General features: G+C 47.7%; 1 protein-coding gene across 1 annotated transcript in view; it reads left to right on the top strand.

Annotated features, from left to right (window-relative positions):
- LOC141075783 (alpha-2,8-sialyltransferase 8F-like) overlaps window positions 1–19,878 on the top strand; it is a 433,541-nt gene extending 413,663 nt beyond the window's left edge. Inside the window, exon 7 of the mRNA XM_073562929.1 lies at window positions 18,958–19,878. Within this exon, the coding sequence (XP_073419030.1) occupies window positions 18,958–19,417 (460 nt within the window). The 3' untranslated portion in view covers window positions 19,418–19,878. The remainder of the gene's footprint in view (window positions 1–18,957) is intronic.
- The last annotated feature ends 1,405 nt before the right edge of the window (window positions 19,879–21,283 follow it).

Here is a 21,283-nt window from a genome sequence, read left to right as displayed (position 1 = left end):
ATATGCTCACTGGTGATAAAAGTTTATAATTGTAAAGAATACTGTACATAAACCATGCATTAACCTTGAAAGTCCTCTTGTGCTCTGTAATCCAACTGATGCGTGGGAGAGGTGCCACCCTTTTTGTATCTGTAGGTTTCCTGTTCCTAAAGGGCGGATCCCCTCTCTCAGGTGGTGCTGTCATGGACTCCGAAAAATACCATTAACCGGTGAGTAACTAAGACTTTCTTCTACCTGTAAACAGCTGTTCAGGAATAAGCACACTAAGGCCCCCCTTTGTACTTTTCTGCCTATCTTTATCAGTCTAGCAAGATGAAGAAGGCAGGGAGTAAGGCACGCGGGCGTGGGGGTGGAGTTTCAGCAGGGAGAGGACGTGGGGATTCTGCAGGGAGAGGACGTGGGGATTCTGCAGGGAGAGGATGTGGGGATTCTGTGCCTGCTGCGTGCACCAGTGAGTCAGCATCCCCCAGTTTTAGCAGGCAACAGTCCTTTATGCGCAGCTTTGTATGACCTTGCCGTACCCCACTGCTGCGGGAGGAACATATTGAAGCCGTTGTCGGATGGATGGCAGCTAACGCATCGACTTCAATGACTTCCACATCCTCTCAGGGCCAGAGCACCGAAGAGCAACCATCTGTCTCTTCACCACCTGCCAAAGTGCCCAGGCAGTCAGAGAGCCCTGGACAGGAGCCATCACAGTCTCTACTTCTGTTCTCTGAATCTGTTGTCTTGGAAAGAGGGGGCCAGCCAAGCAGCATTCCAGAATGTGAAGAAGAGGGAGTATGCAGTGATGCGCAACTTCTTTGTCCCTCTGAATCTGAAGAGGCGGGTGGGCCAGTGCCTATGGTCAGCACACCTCAGTACGCATCAGATGATGACGAGACACAGATGCCACTTTCTGATGCGTACGGTGCTGGCGAGACAACCCAGGAGAAGCAGGTGTTTGAAGAGGGGAGTGTAGATGATGAGGTCCTTGACCCATCATGGCGTGAGGAACAGGAAGGTGGTGAGAGCAGCTCTGAGGACGAGATTCCCCGAACGGCCAAAACAGGAGAGAGAGGGAGGGGGCAGACATGGTTGCCTGTAGCCTCCACTTTGGCACCCGTTAGGAGCATTCCTCTTTCAAAAGGCAAAACGGGCGCTACCAAGACTTGCAGTGCGTGGTCCTTTTTTGACACAGTTGCAGATGACATTTGCTTTGTCAAATGCAAGCTGTGTCATCAGAGAGTCTAAAGAGGGAAAAATGTCAGCAACCTCAATACCACTAATATGTGGAAACATGTGCGGACCAAGCTCGAGGTGGAGTTACACAGATACACTGAAGAAGTAGGCCAACATACAGCACCACCTGCCACCTCTTCAGCTCGTGTTGGGGCCTCTTCCTCCAGCTCACACACAGCTGGTTCGGCTTCCTCACAGGATCGCCAAGGAAGAACCTCTGGCACTGTTGTCCGGAGACCCTGTGACATTCCACCCACAGCACCACGTTCCCAGTCATCCTCACACTCCCAGGCCACTCGAAAGCCATCGGTAGCACAGGCATGGGAGAAAAGGCGGCCATACTCGGCAAACCATCCCCGAGCACAGGCTCTGAATGCTGGCATTGCCAAACTACTGGCCCTTGAAATGCTGTCATTCAGGCTGGTGGAGACTGACACCTTCCGGGACTTCATGGCATTGGCAGTCCCACAATACACCGTGCCCAGCCGCTTTTATTTCAGCAGGCGAGCCGTCCCTGCCCTGCAGAAACATGTGGAGGGAAAAATAAAACATGCGCTACTAAACGCCGTTAGTAGCAAGGTCCACCTGACCACCGATGCGTGGACCAGTAACCATGGACAGGGACGATACCTTTCCCTCACTGCCCATTGGGTCAATGTTGTGGAGTCCGGTACAGATCTGGAGAGTGGCGCTGTACGTGTTCTGCCAACTCCACGGATTGCAGGAATCCAGTCTGTACACATAGACTTCTCCTCCTATTCAAGTTCCTCAGAAACAGCGCAGCAGGAGCCTGTTACGACCGATATGAGCACAGCCATGGCCAAACGTCAACAGGCCGTACTCAAATTAATTTCTTTGGGGTATCGAAGCCACACAGCGCAGGAGCTCTGGAATGCCATCAAGCAGGAGAGCGACGTGTGGTTTGTGCCAGCGAATCTCCAGCCGGGCTTGGTAGTGTGTGACAATGGCCGAAATCTGGTGGCAGCTCTTGGCCTAGGCAACCTCACTCACATTCCATGTCTGGCACATGTGCTGAACTTGGTCATGCAGAGCTTTCTGAGGGACTATCCGGATCTTGATGCACTGCTGCACAAGGTTCGCATAGTGTGCGCTCACTTGCGGCGTTCCAGCACGGCAAGATCGCGCCTTGCTGCTCTGCAGCGCCGATTACACCTTCCGGAACATCGCATCATATGTGACCTACCCACCAGGTGGAATTCAACGTTACATATGTTGGAGCGGTTGTGTGAGCAGCAGGCAGCAGTCATGGAGTACCAGCTGCATCAGGCGCAAACAAGTCGCAGTGTGCGCTGGTCATACTTCAGCACCACTGAGTGGGCCTCTATGAAGGACATCTGCCTCGTTTTGCGTGCCTTCGATGATTCCACATGGATGGCGAGTGCAGATGATGCACTAGTCAGCATGACTGTCCCCCTTATCTGCCTGCTTCAAAAAACACTGCAAGCACTAAGGGATGAGGTTTTGGAAGAGGATGAGGAGTCCCAAATGCCATCTGCTTCTGGACAGTCTGCGCTACGTGGTTCCTCACAAAGGCCTAGGCAGGGGACACTTTGTGAGGAGGATGAGGAAGAGTCGATGGAGGAGGAAGACATCTCTCCACAGGAGGGAGTTACACAAAGCTCTAGTCAGTATGTACAGCGAGGGTGGGGTGATACAGAGCAGGCAGAGATCACGCCTCAAGCAGGGGACAGCGGTTCTTTGGCAGTTGGGAGTCTGCAGCACATGGTTGATTTCATGCTGCAGTGCCTGAGAAACGACCGCCGCATCGCCCACATTCTCTACACGGCTGATTATTGGGTGTACACCCTCCTAGATCCTCGCTACCGGGACAACTTACAAAGCCTCATACCAACGTTGAACCGGAAGCGTAAACTGCGGGAGTACCAAGACACACTGGTTCAGTCCATCATGTTTTCCATTCCACCCGACAGCAGTGGTGCTAGTGCTTTACAAAGCAGCTCTGTGCGTCGAGGCATTGGAGGAAACTCGGCACAAAGAGAGAGCAGAGGCAGCACCTCAGCACAAGGCAAGACCACTGTGGCCCAAATGTGGCAAAGTTTTGTGTGTCCGCCACAATTGTCTACACTATCACAGACGGCTCCAGTCAGCAGGAGGCAACGTTTCCATCAGATGGTGACAGACTACATGTCTTGCCCTCTCAGTGTACTCCCAGATAGCTCTTCCCCCTTCAAGATTTGGTCTCTAAGCTGGATACATGGCCAGAGCTTAGCCAGTATGCATTGGAGGTGCTGGCTTGCCCTGCTGCCAGTGTATTATCGGAACGCGTCTTTAGTGCCGCAGGTGGTGTACTAACAGACCGTCGCACGCGACTATCTTCCGATAACGTCGACCGGCTTACTTTTCTGAAAATGAACAAGGCCTGGATCTCTCCAGAATTTGCCAGTCCTCTTCCCGACTAAATAATTGGTTGGCAACTGTATTCAGGTCTCAGATGTGTCGTCTGCACAGAGAAAAACACACTAGCTCCTGTGTTAGTGGGGTTCAGTAACGCCAGCTGCTCCACTGCTGTGTGGACGGCAAAGTCTCCTGCTCCATCCACATTCAAACTCCTACTGATTTTTAACCGTGCTCCACTTAGGCCTCTGGCTCCACTGTCTCTAGTATTTCCCCTGGCCTCCAACCCCGCCTGTTACAGCTCTGAAGTGCCGTCTGCACAATCCACACTTGTTCTTGTGTTACTTGGGCTCAGTCACGTCAGTTGATCCCCCGATGTGTGTCCGGCAAGGTCTCCTGCTCTGTCCACATTCCCATTACTAGTAGTGTAAATGAGGAAAGAGCAGGAGACGTTGCCGGACACACATCAGGGGATCAACTGACAGGACTGAGCCCCAGTAACATAGGAACAAGTGTGGATTGTGCTGACGCCACTTGAGAGCTGTAATTGGCGGGGTTGGAGGCCAGGGGAAATACTAGAGACAGTGGACCCAGAGGCCTAAGTGGAGCACGGTTACAATCAGTTGTAGTCTACAGCCTCTATAAAACCAGCTGCAAGTTGGCCTCCACCTGCTGCATGCCTCATCCTGGGCTCCAACAACGCCAGTTGGCGTTCAGAAGTGTCGTCTTCCCAGGGAAAAACACACTAGCTCCTGTGTTAGTGGGGTTTAGTAACGCCAGCTGTTCCCCTGCTGTGTAGACGGCAATGTCTCCTGCTGACTCCGCTTGCCCAAAACATCAGGCCTCAGCCTGCTCCATGCCTCAACCTGGGCTCCAACAATGCCAGTTGGTGTTCAGAAGTGTCATCTTCCCAGAGAAATACAGACTAGCTCCTGTGTTAGTGGGTTTCAGTAACGCCAGCTGTTCCCCTGCTGTGTAGACAGCAATGTCTCCTGCTGACTCCACATGCCCAAAACATCAGGCCTCAGCCTGCTCCATGCCTCAACCTGGGCTCCAACAACGCCAGTTGGTGTTCAGAAGTGTCGTCTTCCCAGAGAAAAACACACTAGCTCCTGTGTTAGTGGGGTTCAGTAATGCCAGCTGTTCCCCTGCTGTGTAGACGGGAAAGTCTCCAGCTGCCTACACATGCCAACAACATCAGGCCTCAGCCTGCTCCATGCCTCATCCTGGGCTTCAACAACGCCAATTGGTGTTCAGAAGTGTCATCTTCCCAGAGAAAAACACACTAGCTCCTGTGTTAGTGGGGTTCAGTAACGCCAGCTGTTCCCCTGCTGTGTAGACGGCAATGTCTCCTGCTGACTCCACATGCCCAAAACATCAGGCCTCAGCCTGCTCCATGCCTCAACCTGGGCTCCAACAATGCCAGTTGGTGTTCAGAAGTGTCATCTTCCCAGAGAAAAACACATTAGCTCCTGTGTTAGTGGGGTTCCGTAACGCCAGCTGTTCCCCTGCTGTGTAGACGGCAATGTCTCCTGCTGACTCCACATGCCCAAAACATCAGGCCTCAGCCTGCTCCATGCCTCAACCTGGGCTCCAACAACGCCAGTTGGTGTTCAGAAGTGTCATCTTCCCAGAGAAAAACACATTAGCTCCTGTGTTAGTGGGGTTCCGTAACGCCAGCTGTTCCCCTGCTGTGTAGACGGCAATGTCTCCTGCAGACTCCACATGCCGAAAACATCAGGCCTCAGCCTGCTCCATGCCTCAACCTGGGCTCCAACAACGCCATTTGGTGTTCAGAAGTGTCGTCTTCCCAGAGAAAAACACACTAGCTCCTGTGTTAGTGGGGTTCAGTAATACCAGCTGTTCCCCTGCTGTGTAGACGGCAAAGTCTCCTGCTGCCTCCACATGCCAACAACATCAGGCCTCAGCCTGCTCCATGCCTCATCCTGGGCTCCAACAACGCCAGTTGGTGTTCAGTAGTGTCGTCTTCCCAGAGAAAAACACACTAGCTCCTGTGTTAGTGGGGTTCAGAAGCTGTTTCCCTGCTGTGTAGACGGCAAAGTCTCCTGCTCCATCCACATTCAAACTACTACTGATTTTTAACCGTGCTCCACTTAGGCCTCTGGCTCCACTGTCTCTAGTTTTTCCCCTGGCCTCCAACCCCACCAGTTGCTGCTCTGAAGTGGCGTCTGCACGATCCACACTTGTTCCTGAGTTACTGGGGCTCAGTCACGTCAGTTGATCCCCTGATGTGTTTCCGGCAATGTCTCCTGCTCTGTCCACTTTCCCATTACTAGTAGTGTGAATGAGGACTGAGCAGGAAACCTTGCCAGACACACATTAGGGGATAAACTGATGTGACTGAGCCACAGTAACACAGGAACAAGTGTGGATTGTGCAGACGCCACTTCAGAGCTGTAACTAGCGGGGTTGGAGGACAGGGGAAATACTAGAGACAGTGGAGCCGGAGGCCATAGTGGAGCAAGGTTACAATCAGTAGTAGTCTACAACCTCTATAAAATCAGCTGCAAGTTGTCCTCCGCCTGCTGCATGCTTCATCCTGGGCTCCAACACAGCCAGTTGTAGCTTGGAAGTGCCGTCCGCACAGATAGAAACACTCACTCCTGTGTCTGTGGGTTTCAGTAACGCCAGCTGTTCCCCTGCTGTGCGGATGGCGAAGTCTCCTGCTGCCTCCAACATCACGCAACATCGTTTTTTCTACTTGCTCCAAGTAGGCCTCAGCCTGCTTGGAGCATTAATCCTGGGCTCCAACACAGCCAGTTGTAGCTTTGAAGTGCCGTCCGCACAGATAGAAACACTCGCTCCTGTGTCTGTGGGGTTCAGTTACGCCAGCTGCTCCCCTTCTGTGTGAATGGCAAAGTCTCCTGCTACCTACACCATCACACTACTACTGATTTTTAACCGTGGTCCTCTTTGGCCTGTGGCTCTACTGTCTCTAGTATTTCCCCTGGCCTTCAACCCCGCCAGTCGCTGCTCTGAAGTGTCGTCTGCACAATCCACATTTGTTCCTGTGTTACTGGGGCTCAGTCACGTCAGTTGATCCCCTGATGTGTGTCCGGCAATGTCTCCTGCTCTGTCCCAAGTCCCATTACTGTGCAGACGACACTTCAGAGCAGCAACTGGCGGGGTTGGAGGCCAGGGGAAATACTAGAGACAGTAGAGCCAGAGGCCGAAGTCGAGCAAGGTTACAATCAGTAGTTGTGTACAACCAATATAAAACTCGCTCCAAGTAGGCCTCATCCTGCTGCATGATTGACCCCTGGGCTCCAACATCGCCAGTTGCTGCTCAGAAGTGTCTTTAGCATGGGTTCTCCCTCCTGCCTAGCCTGGTTCCAGCACGCCTGCCGTTTCCGGGTAGTGTCAACGTCACTTTGCCACCGATACGTTGTTCTGTCGTGTTGTGGTCGGGTTAGCCGAGTCTATGGTGCCTGCAGTTTCGGTGCTTCCTATGTGGGCTGTGGGTTCTGGTACTAAAGGCTGGTTCCGTAGTGCCAATAGGACAAGCACACCCTGTTGGACTGTGGGATTCGGTAACTGCGTCCTGCTCGCGGCCTTGCAACTTTGTTGATTATGGGTACCTTCTGCTACCCATCCAGGTTCCAGCACCGTCAGCTGGTTCTCGGCAGTGTCTTTGGCACGGGTACTCCCAGCCAGGTTCCAGCACCGTCAGCTGTTTCTCGGCAGAGCCTTTGGCCGAGCTGCCTCCTTCTCGGTGTCCGAGTTCCAGCAACGTCTGCTGGTTCTTGATAGTGCTTTAAAGCACCGGTACCTCCTGCTTAGAAACCGTGTTCCAGCACCGTCGGCTGGTCCACAATTGTGCCATTGGCTCTTGTTTCTTCTGCTACCCATCCGGGTTCCAGCACCGTCAGCTGGTTCTCGGCATTGTCTTTGGCACGGGTACTCCCTCCTGCCCAGCCTGGTTCCAGCACGCCTGCTGTTTCTGGGTAGTGTCAACGTCACTTTGCCACCAATACGTTGTCCTGTCGTGTCGCGGTCGGGTTAGCCGAGTCTATGGTGCCTGCAGTTTCGGTGCTTCCTATGTGGGCTGCGGGTTCTGGTACTAAAGGCTGGTTCCGTAGTGCCAATAGGACAAGCACACCCTGTTGGACTGTGGGATTCGGTAACTGCGTCCTGCTAGCGGCCTTGCAACTTTGATGATTATGGGTACCTTCTGCTACCCATCCGGGTTCCAGCACCATCAGCTGGTTCTCGGCAGTGTCTTTGGCACGGGTACTCCCTCCTGCCCAGCCGGGTTCCAGCACCGTCGGCTGTTTCTCGGCCGAGCCTTTGGCCGAGGTGCCTCCTTCTCGGTGTCCGAGTTCCAGCAACGTCTGCTGGTTCTTGGTAGTGCTTTAACGCACAGGTACCTCCTGCTTAGAAACCGTGTTCCAGCACCGTCAGCTGGTCCACAGTTGTGCCATTGGCTCTTGTTCCTTCTGCTACCCATCCGGGTTCCAGCACCGTCAGCTGGTTCTCAGCAGTGTCTTTGGCACGGGTACTCCCTCCTGCCCAGCTTGGTTCCAGCAAGCCTGCTGTTTCTGGGTAGTGTCAACGTCACTTTGCCACCAATACGCTGTCCTGTCGTGTTGCGGTCGGGTTAGCCGAGTCTATGGTGCCTGCAGTTTCGGTGCTTCCTATGTGGGCTGCGGGTTCTGGTACTAAAGGCTGGTTCCGTAGTGCCAATAGGACAAGCACCCCCTGTTGGACTGTGGGATTCGGTAACTGTGTCCTGCTCGCGGCCTTGCAACTTTGTTAATTATGGGCACCTTCTGCTACCCATCCGGGTTCCAGCACCGTCAGCTGTTTCTCGGCCGAGCCTTTGGCCGAGGTGCCTCCTTCTCGGTATCCAAGTCCCAGCAACGTCTGCTGGTCCTTGGTAGTGCTTTGTAGTACTGGTACCTCCTGCTTAGTAACCGTGTTCCAGCACCGTCCGCTGGTCCACGGTTGTCCCATTGGCTCTTCTTCCTTCTGCTGCCCCTCTGGGTTCCAGCACCGTCAGGTGGTCCTCGCTAGTTTAATTTGCTCTTGTGTATATAGCAAATTGGTATGGAGATAAATGTATAATTATATTAAAACTTAGCTTTTAATCTTAAATTAAAAACTGTATATTGCAAATTAAGGTGCCAAAAAAAACATAAAGTGATAGTGTCTGTGCAACCGTGCCCATAAAATAAGATTGTATTGAGACGCTTCCTATTGTCCAAATATGAGCGGATTACAATCCTCTTTAATGTCTAAATATGGCCAGGTATTGATATTACCAAACACTAGCCATAGAACATCTCAGTATATGCACCAAAGCACTTTTTAGAGGTTATCTTAGGTAACTAAATCATTAATCCTATACTCATTTCCAAAATTTATGAACAATTATCATTAGGATGCGAATCATAAAAATATAAGATATCTATTTCTCCAAAATCAGATATCTATTGCATTGGCATATTTTACAGGTCAGAAAGAACAATATATCGCATCTATGGAGTCCAGTATAGTGTTGTGCCTATATTCCACAAAAATACTGCATATTAAATACTCTCATGATGCATTATTAATATGTCCTTATACTCATCTCATGTGTATTAGTCCTATACACTGATGCCTGTATATGCACTCTTGTGAGAAAGGCCCCCAGTCTTAAAAGAACTTCATGTCTGCATTCATCTGGGCCGCCTTAGTCCAACACCGTTCTCCCAACGCGTTTCATCTAATCAGGACTCATCAGGGGAGTTTATGGAGTTCAAATAGACACATGGCGCGCAAATATCGCCTTCCTTTTATATAGCTGAGCACCACATTGTATCCTATCCATTTCCGGACGCCGGGTACCTCATTTCCGGTCCCACCATATGTAATGGCCCATCTCCATCTACATGCCCCACTTCCTGGGCTCGGCTTACGGCCATTTACATCACATCCGGTCTCGGAGGTACAGCGTCATCATAGCGCCGTTCACATGACCCATAGTGTCCATGGTAACCCGACGCTGCATATCCTCCATCTGATCGCGCTCTCTACCGCTATCTCCCAATTGTATCAATAGACTTGTTGATCAATCATATTAGAAGCGGCTACATCCAGATTATATATAGGAATTTATTCAGACTTTTTCAATTTGCTGAATACCCTATTAATGGACACTTTGCATGGATTCCATAACCATCTTTTCATTCACATTTAAAATAGATAAGGGAAAAGGACGTATCTACAGTATCCCTCACCCAGAGAGAAATAATATGAGGAAATCAGATACGGGGAGTCGTATATTCAATTGGTATATTATTACATATATGGGGGTCAATTAGTAGTCTGATCTAATGTTGCATGCTAGACAGGGGACACCACGGATCTTCCTGTTATTAGAAGTATAGAGAGGGTGCTCACTAGGGCTCTCCCTGATAAGCCCTCTCTACCTCTTCCCTACCTCACGCGGAGGTTGGCACCCTAATAACCTGCGCAAGTGGCGCCCCCACTCAACGGCGGCTCTCCCTAATATACCTCACCCTATTGTTCCCTCCCTACAAGAAGGAAGAAAAGGAGAGTATATCGTTTAATCCTTTAGGGTGCATTGTCTGTAGGGTAAATATCCAGAAAGTTTCTCTTTGGAGGATGTATTTATCCCAATCACCTCCTCTCTGATTTCTGGGTACCTTTTCGATACCTATAAAACTAGCCATCTTGAGATCTCCCTTATGAAACTGATTAATATGATTGGCTACCGGGGTATCACGTTTATTGATAGTATCTCTATGATGTTCTCCTACCCTTACCCTAAGCTCTCTCTTTGTTTTGCCAACATATTCTACCCCACATCTGCACGTCATCTTATATATAACCCCTACGGATCTGCAGTTAATAAATTGATGTATGGGGTATATTTTTCTTGTGTTATTACTGCAGAATTCGTTGTTTTTTTCAATTGAGGTGCAGTATTTGCAGCAACCACATTTAAAGCATCCTTTTGGTTGGGTGCCCAGCCATGTGGCGCTGTCAGCACTTTTTGGGGTAAAATGGCTACGGACCAACCTATCCTTTAAGGAACGGCCTTTCTTGTATGTAATCTGCGGGTGACTAGAGATAACTCTTGTGAGGTCCTGATCCATACACAAAATCGGCCAATGTCGGTCTATTATTTCTTTGATATCCTTGGCTCCGTTACAATATTTTGTGATGAATCTTATAGTTCCATCATCATCGGTTTTCTGCCAGGAGTGAGTAGGTCCTTCCTATCCCTAGCCAGGGATGTCCTATAAGCATTCCTTAGGATCCCATCTGGGTATCCCCGTTCTAAGAACCGAGATCTCAAATCATTGGCTTGCGTCTTATAGGTAACCTGATCCGAACAGTTCCTTCTCATTCGAAGGTACTGCCCCTTAGGGATACCTTTTTTCAAGGGAACTGGATGGTTAGATTCCCATCTCAGAAGTGAATTAGAAGATGTAGGTTTTCTATATGTCTTAGTAAGAAGGCGTCCATTTTCACCCCGTTCAATCAGAACATCCAAAAACGGTATACTACGAGCATTGACCTCACAAGTAAAACTAAGGCCCAGATCATTCTTATTAAGGCCTTTTACAAAGTTACAAAAGCCCTTCTCATCACCCTTCCAGATTATAAAGACATCGTCCATGTAGCGAAGCCACAGGACAATGTTTTCCTCCGCCACTTCTGAGTGCTCTCCAAAGATGGCATTTTCCTCCCACCAGCCCAGGAGCAAATTTGCATAAGATGGTGCACAAGGGCTACCCATCGCGGTGCCCCTGAGCTGGTGGAAGTACTTGCCATCAAATAGAAAAAAGTTCTTTGTTAAACAGAATTCAAGGGCCCTCATCACAAATGAATTGTGTTCCATATATTGTAAACCTCTCGTTCTTAGATAAAACGCGTTGGGAGAACGGTGTTGGACTAAGGCGGCCCAGATGAATGCAGACATGAAGTTCTTTTAAGACTGGGGGCCTTTCTCACAAGAGTGCATATACAGGCATCAGTGTATAGGACTAATACACATGAGATGAGTATAAGGACATATTAATAATGCATCATGAGAGTATTTAATATGCAGTATTTTTGTGGAATATAGGCACTACACTATACTGGACTCCATAGATGCGATATATTGTTCTTTCTGACCTGTAAAATATGCCAATGCAATAGATATCTGATTTTGGAAAAATAGATATCTTATATCTTATATCTTATATCTTATCTTTTTATGATTCGCATCCTAATGATAATTGTTCATAAATTTTGGAAATGAGTATAGGATTAATGATTTAGTTACCTAAGATAACCTCTAAAAAGTGCTTTGGTGCATATACTGAGATGTTCTATGGCTAGTGTTTGGTAATATCAATACCTGGCCATATTTAGACATTAAAGAGGATTGTAATCCGCTCATATTTGGACAATAGGAAGCGTCTCAATACAATCTTATTTTATGGGCACGGTTGCACAGACACTATCACTTTGGTTTTTTTGGCACCTTAATTTGCAATATACAGTTTTTAATTTAAGATTAAAAGCTAAGTTTTAATATAATTATACATTTATCTCCATACCAATTTGCTATATACATTATTGATCGGTATTGGTAAAGTAGACCCCCGCTTATACTATTTAATTTGCTCTTGCAGCTTCTGCTACCCATCCGGGTTCCAGCACCGTCAGCTGGTTCTCAGCAGAGCCTTTGGCCTAGGTGCCTCCTTCTCGGTATCCGAGTTCCAGCAACGTCTGCTGGTCCTTGGTAGTGCTTTGTAGCACAGGTACCTCCTGCTTAGTTAGTAACCGTGTTCCAGCACCGTCAGCTGGTCCACAGTTGTGCCATTGGCTCTTGTTCCTTCTGCTGCCCCTCCGGGTTCCAGCACTGTCAGCTGGTCCTCGCTAGTTCCATTTGCTATTGTTCCTTCTGCTACCCATCCGGGTTCCAGTACCGTCAGCTGGTTCTCGGCAGTTCCTCAGCCTTCTTGTACCTTCTGCTACTTTTCCAAGTTAAATCTTGTGGAAATGGTTTTTGATTCTCACTCTGGATCTCCCTGACAATGACCCTGAAGATGACGACCCTGAAGACCACACAGAACAATACCTAAAAGATGACCCAGAAGAAGATGACCAAGAGGACAAAGAACAGGAAGACAACCACCAAGATGCAGAACAACAAGAGACAGAAGAACAAGAAGCATAAAAACCAAAAGCAGAAGAACATTAAGCATAAGACTAAAAATCTGAGCAAATGAAATTATCTAATTTATAAGCAGAAGAAGACTAAGCAGTGTATGGGGGTGAGTCCGTTCCTCCTCGTGGTGCCCCTGGAAAAGGCCTGCTTCTGCAGGCCAAACCGAACGCGGACAAATCCTGTTGTAAATCTTTTGTGACAGGCTGAACGGAAGGTGTAATCTTCAAACTTTTATAGATTACAACTACAGGAATGCCTGACACAAATAAGAATATGATGAAGAAGAAGAATGGGAAGAAGATGAAGTAGAATATGAAGAAGAATAATAGTTGAATAAGAAGAATATGAAGAATGTAAAAAAAAAAATAGGAAGAAGGTGAAGAAGAAGAAGATGAATAAGTTGAAGAAGAAGTTGATGAAAAAGATGCTGCTGAGGATGATGAAGGAGAAAGAGTGGGAGAAGTAAAAAAGAAGGTGAAGAGCATGGAAGTAGTGAAACATACATATCTGACAAAATATTAAAGACTTTAACAGTCAATATCTTTGTAACTACGAACGTCTTTAAAAAAAAAAAAAAATTACTGCTATTCCATTTGATTGGGCTAAAGCTCTATGGCTTTAATGTCTCCTACACCTCCCACAATACATTCTACATTATTATTAGTTGTGTTTCTTCATGTAGAATTAACCTACAGGGAAAAAAAGGGTTTTTTTTAATTCCGATATTTCTGTTCCATTGACTTGAATGGGACTTCCGGGATCGGAATCGGCGATACCCGATACTTTTTTTTTAGATCGGCCGATCCATTCCGATCCGATATTTTTCAGTATCGGGTGGTATCGCTCAACACTAGTCCTGATAATATGAAAATCCAATTACAAGAATATGAGGTTTAACTGGGATAATCATACTTCTTATGCCGTATACCCCGCACGCACAGTCTGATAGTCCAGGAATTATTCCCACCTAGTGTTTACATCTGTATAAATAAATTGGTCAGAATATAAAAATTGTCACACCCCTATGGACGAAGCTTACATTTTCCAGGGTGACTTTCAGTTACATTGATGCCCATTTCAATGAGAGATTATTATCACATTTGTTGGGAATTCTTAAGATGAAGAAATCTGTTTGAGGCACATTAAATTCTTAAATTTTTCAAAAAATTCCAAAAATGTTGCTATTCGTATCTTGCAGTTCAAGCAAAATGGCTCTTGGCTGGCCACCAATTTGCTGATTTATTAAGAGCTGGTAAAGAGGTACAAAAAAAAACTCCCCTTTGAGCTCTCTGCGCAGCTCTCTTCTTTACTCCTCCATGGCATGTGATGTACTTTTGATCCGGCTTCTTTTGCTGAGGTGTTCTCAGTAGTCAGCGGACAACACAGTGCCAGAAGCCCGAGCAGAAAGAGAAGATGGAGGAAGAATACATCGCATCACATGGAAAAGTAAAGAAGATGCTGGAGGAAGCTGAGGGCCAGTGAGGAGCTGTGGAGACGAGACAGGTGACAATCATTATATTTTTTATTTTCATTACTACATTATATTATGTTCTAGGGCAGGAATCCCTAACCAGTGACTCGGGAGCCACATGTGGCTCACCGGATGCTGATGCACGGCTCATGGCTGTCTGCCAGTTTGGTGAAGTAGCAACAAGTCTACCAAGCATCTATGAAGAAAAGGTCTCCAAATACTTACTTTTTGTAACAAACCCTGCTGGCATCGCTGCATGGCCTCCCATCCCCCACACACCAACTTACTCATTGCTCCAGGCCATGCTGTGATTTCTGTCTGCTGCCAGCTCCATGCTCTGTGCCTCTTGTCTCCTATCTGCTCTGTGCATGTTTCCTGGCTGTGTGCATAGGGGGGCAGTGCCAGAACTCTCAGGTACTTATGGAGTCAAAGTGCAGCAGTCTAATGAGGCCCCTAGTATTTAGAGCAGCTCCACCCAGTGAAACCTTGCCTGTGCAATGTGTTAACTCAGTGTCTTTCTACTGAGCTGCCAGGTCTTGCTCTGTGTTTCTCCTACTCTGGAGGCATTACTCCTAGCTTTGGTTGCTACTTCTCTGTTTGCCCTCCAGGGGGAAGAATATCCTGGTCTTTGTGTCTTTGCTATTGCCTTGCTTTGTACCTGTGTATACTCTGGTCCCTGTGTCCTTTGCCCTATCTTGTACTGTTGCCCTGTCTGAACTCTGTCTTACCTTTATCTGTCTGTATCCTTGTCTTTGTCTTTTTTCCCTGCTGTGTCTTTCCTTGTGTCCTCCCTGTCTGCTTGTGTTCTGCACTCTTGCGGCTCTGTTCGTTCTCCACTCCCTTGCAACTCTGCCTGCTCTGTTCTCTTTAGACTCTGCCTTTGCTCCGTACTCTTGCGGTTTTGCTTGGTTCTGGTTCTGCTACTACAGAAACTCTTGCTGCTCTGCTACTCTTCTTCACAGTCTTGTGGCTCTGCTCGTGCTCAGCTCTCTTGCATCTCTGGCTGCTCTGTACTTTTTAGGCTCTGCTTGTGCTACGTACTCTTGCAGTTCTGCTTGGCTCTGGTTCTGCTGCTGCAGAACCTCTCGCTGCTCTGCAACTCTTCTCCGCAGCCTTACGGTTCTCCTGTGTGAACAGGTCCCAACCTGTTCTGTCATACTCCACTCTTTCCTGTCAGTACCCGTACCTGCTCTTCCTGTGTGAACAGGTCCAAACCTGTTGCGTCATACTCCACTCTTTCCTGTCAGTACCCATACCAGCTCCTCCTGTGTGAACAGGTCCAAACCCGTTCCGTCATACTCCACTCTTTCCTGTCTGTACCAGTACTAGCACCCGCTGTGTGAACAAATCTCTACCTGTTCCTTCATACACCACACTGTTGTGAATTCTCTTACTTCTGAATCAGGTCTCCCTCTGGTGGTTACTGTGGGTAGTGGAGCTGACTGGATTAACAGAGGTCTGCCACCTGATGATGATGATTGGAGATCTGGGGTTACTGATTGGAATATTTTAAGTCAGCAGGCTTCCTTCAATCCCTGCTGATGATTAGTTCTTCCTGTGCGGGGAATTTCTGCCTATCTCGCTCAATCATCTGCTGTAGAACCAAAGATCCCTACTCCTGATGTGTTTTCTGGGGATCGGTCTAAATTTTTGAATTTTAAAAATAATTGTGAACTATTTTTGCTTTGAAACCTAACTCATCAGGGAGCTTGGTGCAGCAGGTTAAAATTGTCATCTCCCTGCTGCTCGGCGATCCCCAGGATTGGGCTTTTTCTTTGACACCTGGAGATCCTATTCTGGCTAATGTGTATGCATTTTTTCAAGTCCTGGAATTGTTGTATGATGAACCTAATGCTATTGATCAAGCTGAGAAAACCTTATTGGCATTGAACCAGGGTCAGGATTCTGCAGAATTATATTGTCAAATTCCAAAAGTGGGCGGTCCTTACTAAATGGAATGATGATGCCCTAGCAGCTCTCTTTCGGAAATGTCTGGCAGAAACCATAAAAGATGTTATGGTGGGATTTCCTGTCCCCTCTGGTCTTGATGACTCTATTTCATTGGCCATTCAAATTGATTGACGTTTACGTGAACGTAAAACTACACGAGAGGCGGTGCCACCTTTTGAACGAACTTCTGAACCCATGCAATGTGATAGGGTTTTGTCTAAGGCCCAACGGCATAGGACCATTGGTCCCCGGTTTAAAGTGGGTGATATTGTTTGGTTGTCTTCAAAAAATATTCCTATGAAGGTTGCATCTCCAAAATTCAAGCCAAGGTTCATTGGACCTTATAAGATTTTGGAAATCCTTAACCCCATTTCTTTCCATTTGGCTCTTCCAGTTACGTTTAAGATTCATAATCATAACATTTTTCATAAATCTTTGTTGAAGAGGTTTGTTGAGCCAGTAGTTCCCATGGCAGTGCCCCCGACCCTGTATTGTTTAAGGGTAATTTGGAGTATGAGGTAAAGAAGATATTGGATTCTCATCTGGCTAGACGGAGACTCCAGTACTTGGTCAACTGGAAAGGTTATGGCCAGGAGGATAATTCTTCGGTCTCTGCTTCTGACATTCATGCTGTGGGATTGGTTTGTGCTTTTCACCTAGCCCATCCTGATTGGCCTGGTGGTGTGGATGAGGGTTCGGTGACCCCTCCTCAAGGGGGAGGTACTGTTGTGAATTCTCTTACTTCTGAGTCAGGACTCCCTCTGGTGGTTACTGTGGGTAGTGGAGCTGGCTGGATTGACAGAGGTCTGCCACCTGATGATGATGATTGGAGATCTGGGGTTACTGATTGGAGTATTTAAATCAGCAGGCTTCCTTCAATCCCTGCTGGTGATTAGTTCTTGCTGTGCATTCTGAGGTCTGATGTCTCCTGCCTGATCCTGTATTTTTCAGTTAAGTTGTTCATTTGCTAATCCTTTGCATCTGATCTGGCTTTGCCTCTGCTTGTTGTGAGGGTTGAGCAGGCTCCTTGCTGGGGGCAGTGCTGAACCCCGCTCCATATGTTACAGCTTGTGTTAGTTTGTTCAGTCCCCTGTTATATTAGTCTCTTTTGCTTTGCTGTCAGTTCATACCAGAATGCTGATAAAGTAGGGGCGAGGTCGTGAGACCTCAGTGTTTTTTTGTACATCAGACGTGTTGGATTTTTTAGGGTTTTTGCGTGATTGCAGACAGTGTCTTTCCTTTCCATTCCTATCTAGTTAGTTCAGGCCCCATCATTTGCTCAGTCTATTTTCTGCCTGCATTTGTGTTTCATCTTGTCTCACCGACAATATATGTTTGGGGGCTATCTATTTCTTTGAGGTTCTACTCCGGGGCAGTTTAGATTTCACCATTCTTGCTTTAGGCCTATTTAGTTCTCCGGCTGTGTCGAGGCATCTAGGGCATAGTAGGTATGCTCCACGGCTACTGTTAGTTGTGTTGTTAGGATTAGGGGTCTGCAATCTGCTAAGCTACCAACCTTTCTGGTTTCCTGGTGGCCTGGCCTATTCCTGCCATCCTCCTCAGTGACCTGTTCATAACACCACACCTGCTTGCCCCGTGCCTCAGCCGTTCTGCTTGCCCTGTGTCTCAGCCATGCCTACCTGTCCTGTGTCTCAGCCGTACCTGCTTGCCCTGTGTCTCAGCCGTGCCTACCTGCTCTGTGTCTCAGCCGTGCCTACCTGCTCTGTGTCTCAGCCGTGCCAGCCTGCACTGTGTCTCAGCCGTGCCAGCCTGCCCAGTCTCAGCCATGCCTGCCTGCCCTGTGTCTCTGCTGTGCCTGCCTGCCCTGTGTCTCAAGCCGTGCCTGCTTGCTCTGAGTCTCAGCCATGCCCACCTGCCAGTGTCTCAGCCGTGCCCGCCTGCCAGTGTCTCAGCCATACCTGCCTGCTTGGGTCTCTGCCGTGCCTGCCTGCCAGTGTCTCAGCCATGCCACCGTCTCCCCAAGTGGGATCAGCAGCCACAGCCAGACACCACCCTGGAGAGGCACCTGGCAGGTGCCTGCCACACAAGCCTGACCTAACAATCAGAGGCCCAGTGAAAACCATGGCAGCTGTCCTAGTCATGCCCCTTTCAGGGTAATCTGGTTTGTGGCACAGTGGGGCTACAACCCCTCTACTCACGCCCACCAGTAAGGGTGTGAGCATGACACTTTTGTAAGTAACCCCACAAAGAAAAGCAGATCTGCATGACCATTCGCCGCTCTTGGGGTTGGATAGATAAATCAAGTGCTAGCCTTGACATAGGATTATACATCCAGATAGACGGGGTGATTGGTACAAGAATACCAAATGAGGGAAAGGTGAGAACTGGGAACTAATAGATGCAAGTTTCTTGCCTTGTGTTTTTTGTACAGACCCCTTGACTGTCATTATACCGGTATCAGGGACTCCAGGTGTCAGTAATGTGGGGGAGGCAGGAGCTGGTTGTCACTATTCGGGGGATCTGGAAGTATCTTGTGACCCTCACTGGGAGCTAAATCTGGCTCTTGAGGTAATAAAGCTTGGGGGTCACTGCTCTAGGGTCTGCTGAGACTTCAGAGCATAATAAGGCACATGAGATTAACATTGAATACATTTGATGTAATTTAATTTTTGACCAAATCTGAATGAGTTACTGAGTTCAAATTTTGTCAGATTCACTCATAACTAGTGAATAATCATAGTATGTCATTTCTAAGTAATTCTAATAAAAATGTTTCCTTGAATAGGTATAGCAGCCTCAGGGAGCAGAGGAAACCCTTCATCAACATGGTAAAGGCTTACGGCTCTGCACTTATTCTTTTGCCGGCCTTCTCGTTTGCAATGAATACTGAAGTCTCTCTCCGCACTCTCTATTCCTTTGAAGACTTTGGCATGAAAAACCGGGTGGTTTTCTTTAATCCTCAATATCTCCGAAGCCTTACATCTTACTGGAAAGGCATTGGGCTTAAGTTCCAGCGTATGTCCTCAGGTCTCTTGATGGCCAGTGCAGCCTTCGAGATTTGTGAGAAGGTAACACTCTATGGTTTCTGGCCATTTTCTGAAGATCTTGAAGGGACCGTGATTCTTCACCACTACTATGATAACAAACTTCCTAAGCCCGGTGTCCACTCTATGCCTGAAGAGTTTTATCAGTACTTGCTGATGCACAGTCAAGGAGCTCTGAAGCTCCAACTAGGGCAATGCTAAGGCGCAAAAGAACACAAGTATTGCAAATGGAGATGGTAATATTTACAATGTTTACGGGAATGTGGAACAGGAATCACCATTTTTTAATTCCCATAAAGCAATCTATGTGAGATAATGGTTAATCGTACAACATCGCTTGAGAAAGAACCGCACAGGTCCAGTCTTCCAGAAAAAGAAAGAAGCCCTTTCTTATAATCTCCATGAACTTTGTGAGAAAGACCAATAATGTACTTGAAAAATTTGTGAAGATTTCTATAATTTATCCATTTGAGACCAATCCATTGGCTGCTGATCAGAAATGTTATTCATCACTGTGAATTCACCTCACAAAATTGGATTCATATTTATTTTAATTACTATTTGTTGTATTTTTCTTACTTTTTGTCTGTGATTTTACCATTTTTTTCCCACATCAGGACTGCAATTAAAACAATGTGATAAAGATGATTCCACCAATCAATGAGAAGAATTTTATTGAGTGGATATATTACATACACACATATATACATTTATAGATATATACTGTATAAATACAGTATACAGTATATTTACATCTCTCTCTCTCTCCCTATATATATATATATATATACACTGCTCAACAAAGTGTAGGGAACACTTAATCAACAGAATATAACGTCAAGTAAATCAAACTTCTGTGAAATCAAACTGTTCACTTAGGAAGCAACACTGATTGACAATCAATTTCACATGCTGTTGTGCAAATGGAATAGACAACAGATGGAAATTATTGGCAATTATCAAGACACCCTCAAAAAGGGAGTGGTTCTGCAGGTGGGGACCACAGACCACATCTCAGTACCAATGCTTTCTGTCTGACGTTTTGGTCACTTTTCAATGTTGGTTGTGCTTTCACACTCGTGATAGCATGAGACGGACTCTACAACCCACACAAGTGGCTCAGGTATTGCAGCTCATCCAGGATGGCACATCAATGCGAGCTGTGGCAAGAACTTTTGCTGTGCCTGTGTCTGTCAGCGTAGTGTCCAGAGGCTGGAAGCGCTACCAGAAGACAGGCCAGTACACCAGGAGATGTGGTGGGGGCCGTAGGAGGGCAACAACCAAGCAGCAGGACCGCTACCTCTGCCTTTGTGCAAGGAGGAACAGGAAGAGCACTGCCAGAGCCCTGCAAATGACCTCCAGTAGGCCACAAATATGCATATGTCTGCACAAACGGTTAGAAACCGACTCCAGGAGGATGGTCTGAGGGCCCAACGTCCACAGATGGGGGTTGTCCTCACAGCCCAACACCGTGCAGGATGCTTGGCATTTGCCACAGAACACTAGGATTGGCAAATTCACCACTGGCAACCTGTGCTCTTCACAGATGAAAGCAGGTTCACACTGAGCACATTTGACAGACCTGAGAGTCTGGAGCTGCTGTGGAGAGCGATCTGCTGCCTGCAACATCCTTCAGCATGACTGGTTTGGCAGTGGATCAGTAATGGTGTGGGGTGGCACTTCTTTGGAGGGCTGCACGGTGTGTGCAGACACATAACCATGTGTGCAGACACATACACATTTGCGGCCTGCTGGAGGTAATTTTGCAGGGCTATGGTGGTGCTCCTCCTCTTCCTTCTTGCACAAAGGCTGACGTAGCGGTCCTGCTGCTGGCTTGTTGCCCTCATACAGCCCCCTCCAAGTCTCCTGGTGTACAGGCCTGTCTCCTGGTAGTGCCTCCAGCCTCTGGACACTACACTGACAGACACAGCAAACCTTCTTGCCACAGCTCGAATTGATGTGCCATCCTGGATGAGCTGCACTATCTGAGCCACTTGTGTGGGTTGTAGAGTCCATCTCATGCTACCACAAGTGTAAAGCGCAACCAACATTCAAAAGTGACCAAAA

The sequence above is a fragment of the Dendrobates tinctorius genome, unplaced genomic scaffold (genome assembly GCF_039654945.1).
Source record: "Dendrobates tinctorius isolate UK_male_01 unplaced genomic scaffold, ASM3965494v1 ptg000371l, whole genome shotgun sequence".
NCBI lineage: Eukaryota > Metazoa > Chordata > Amphibia > Anura > Dendrobatidae > Dendrobates > Dendrobates tinctorius.
This window is presented reverse-complemented; position numbering and strand designations above follow the sequence as displayed.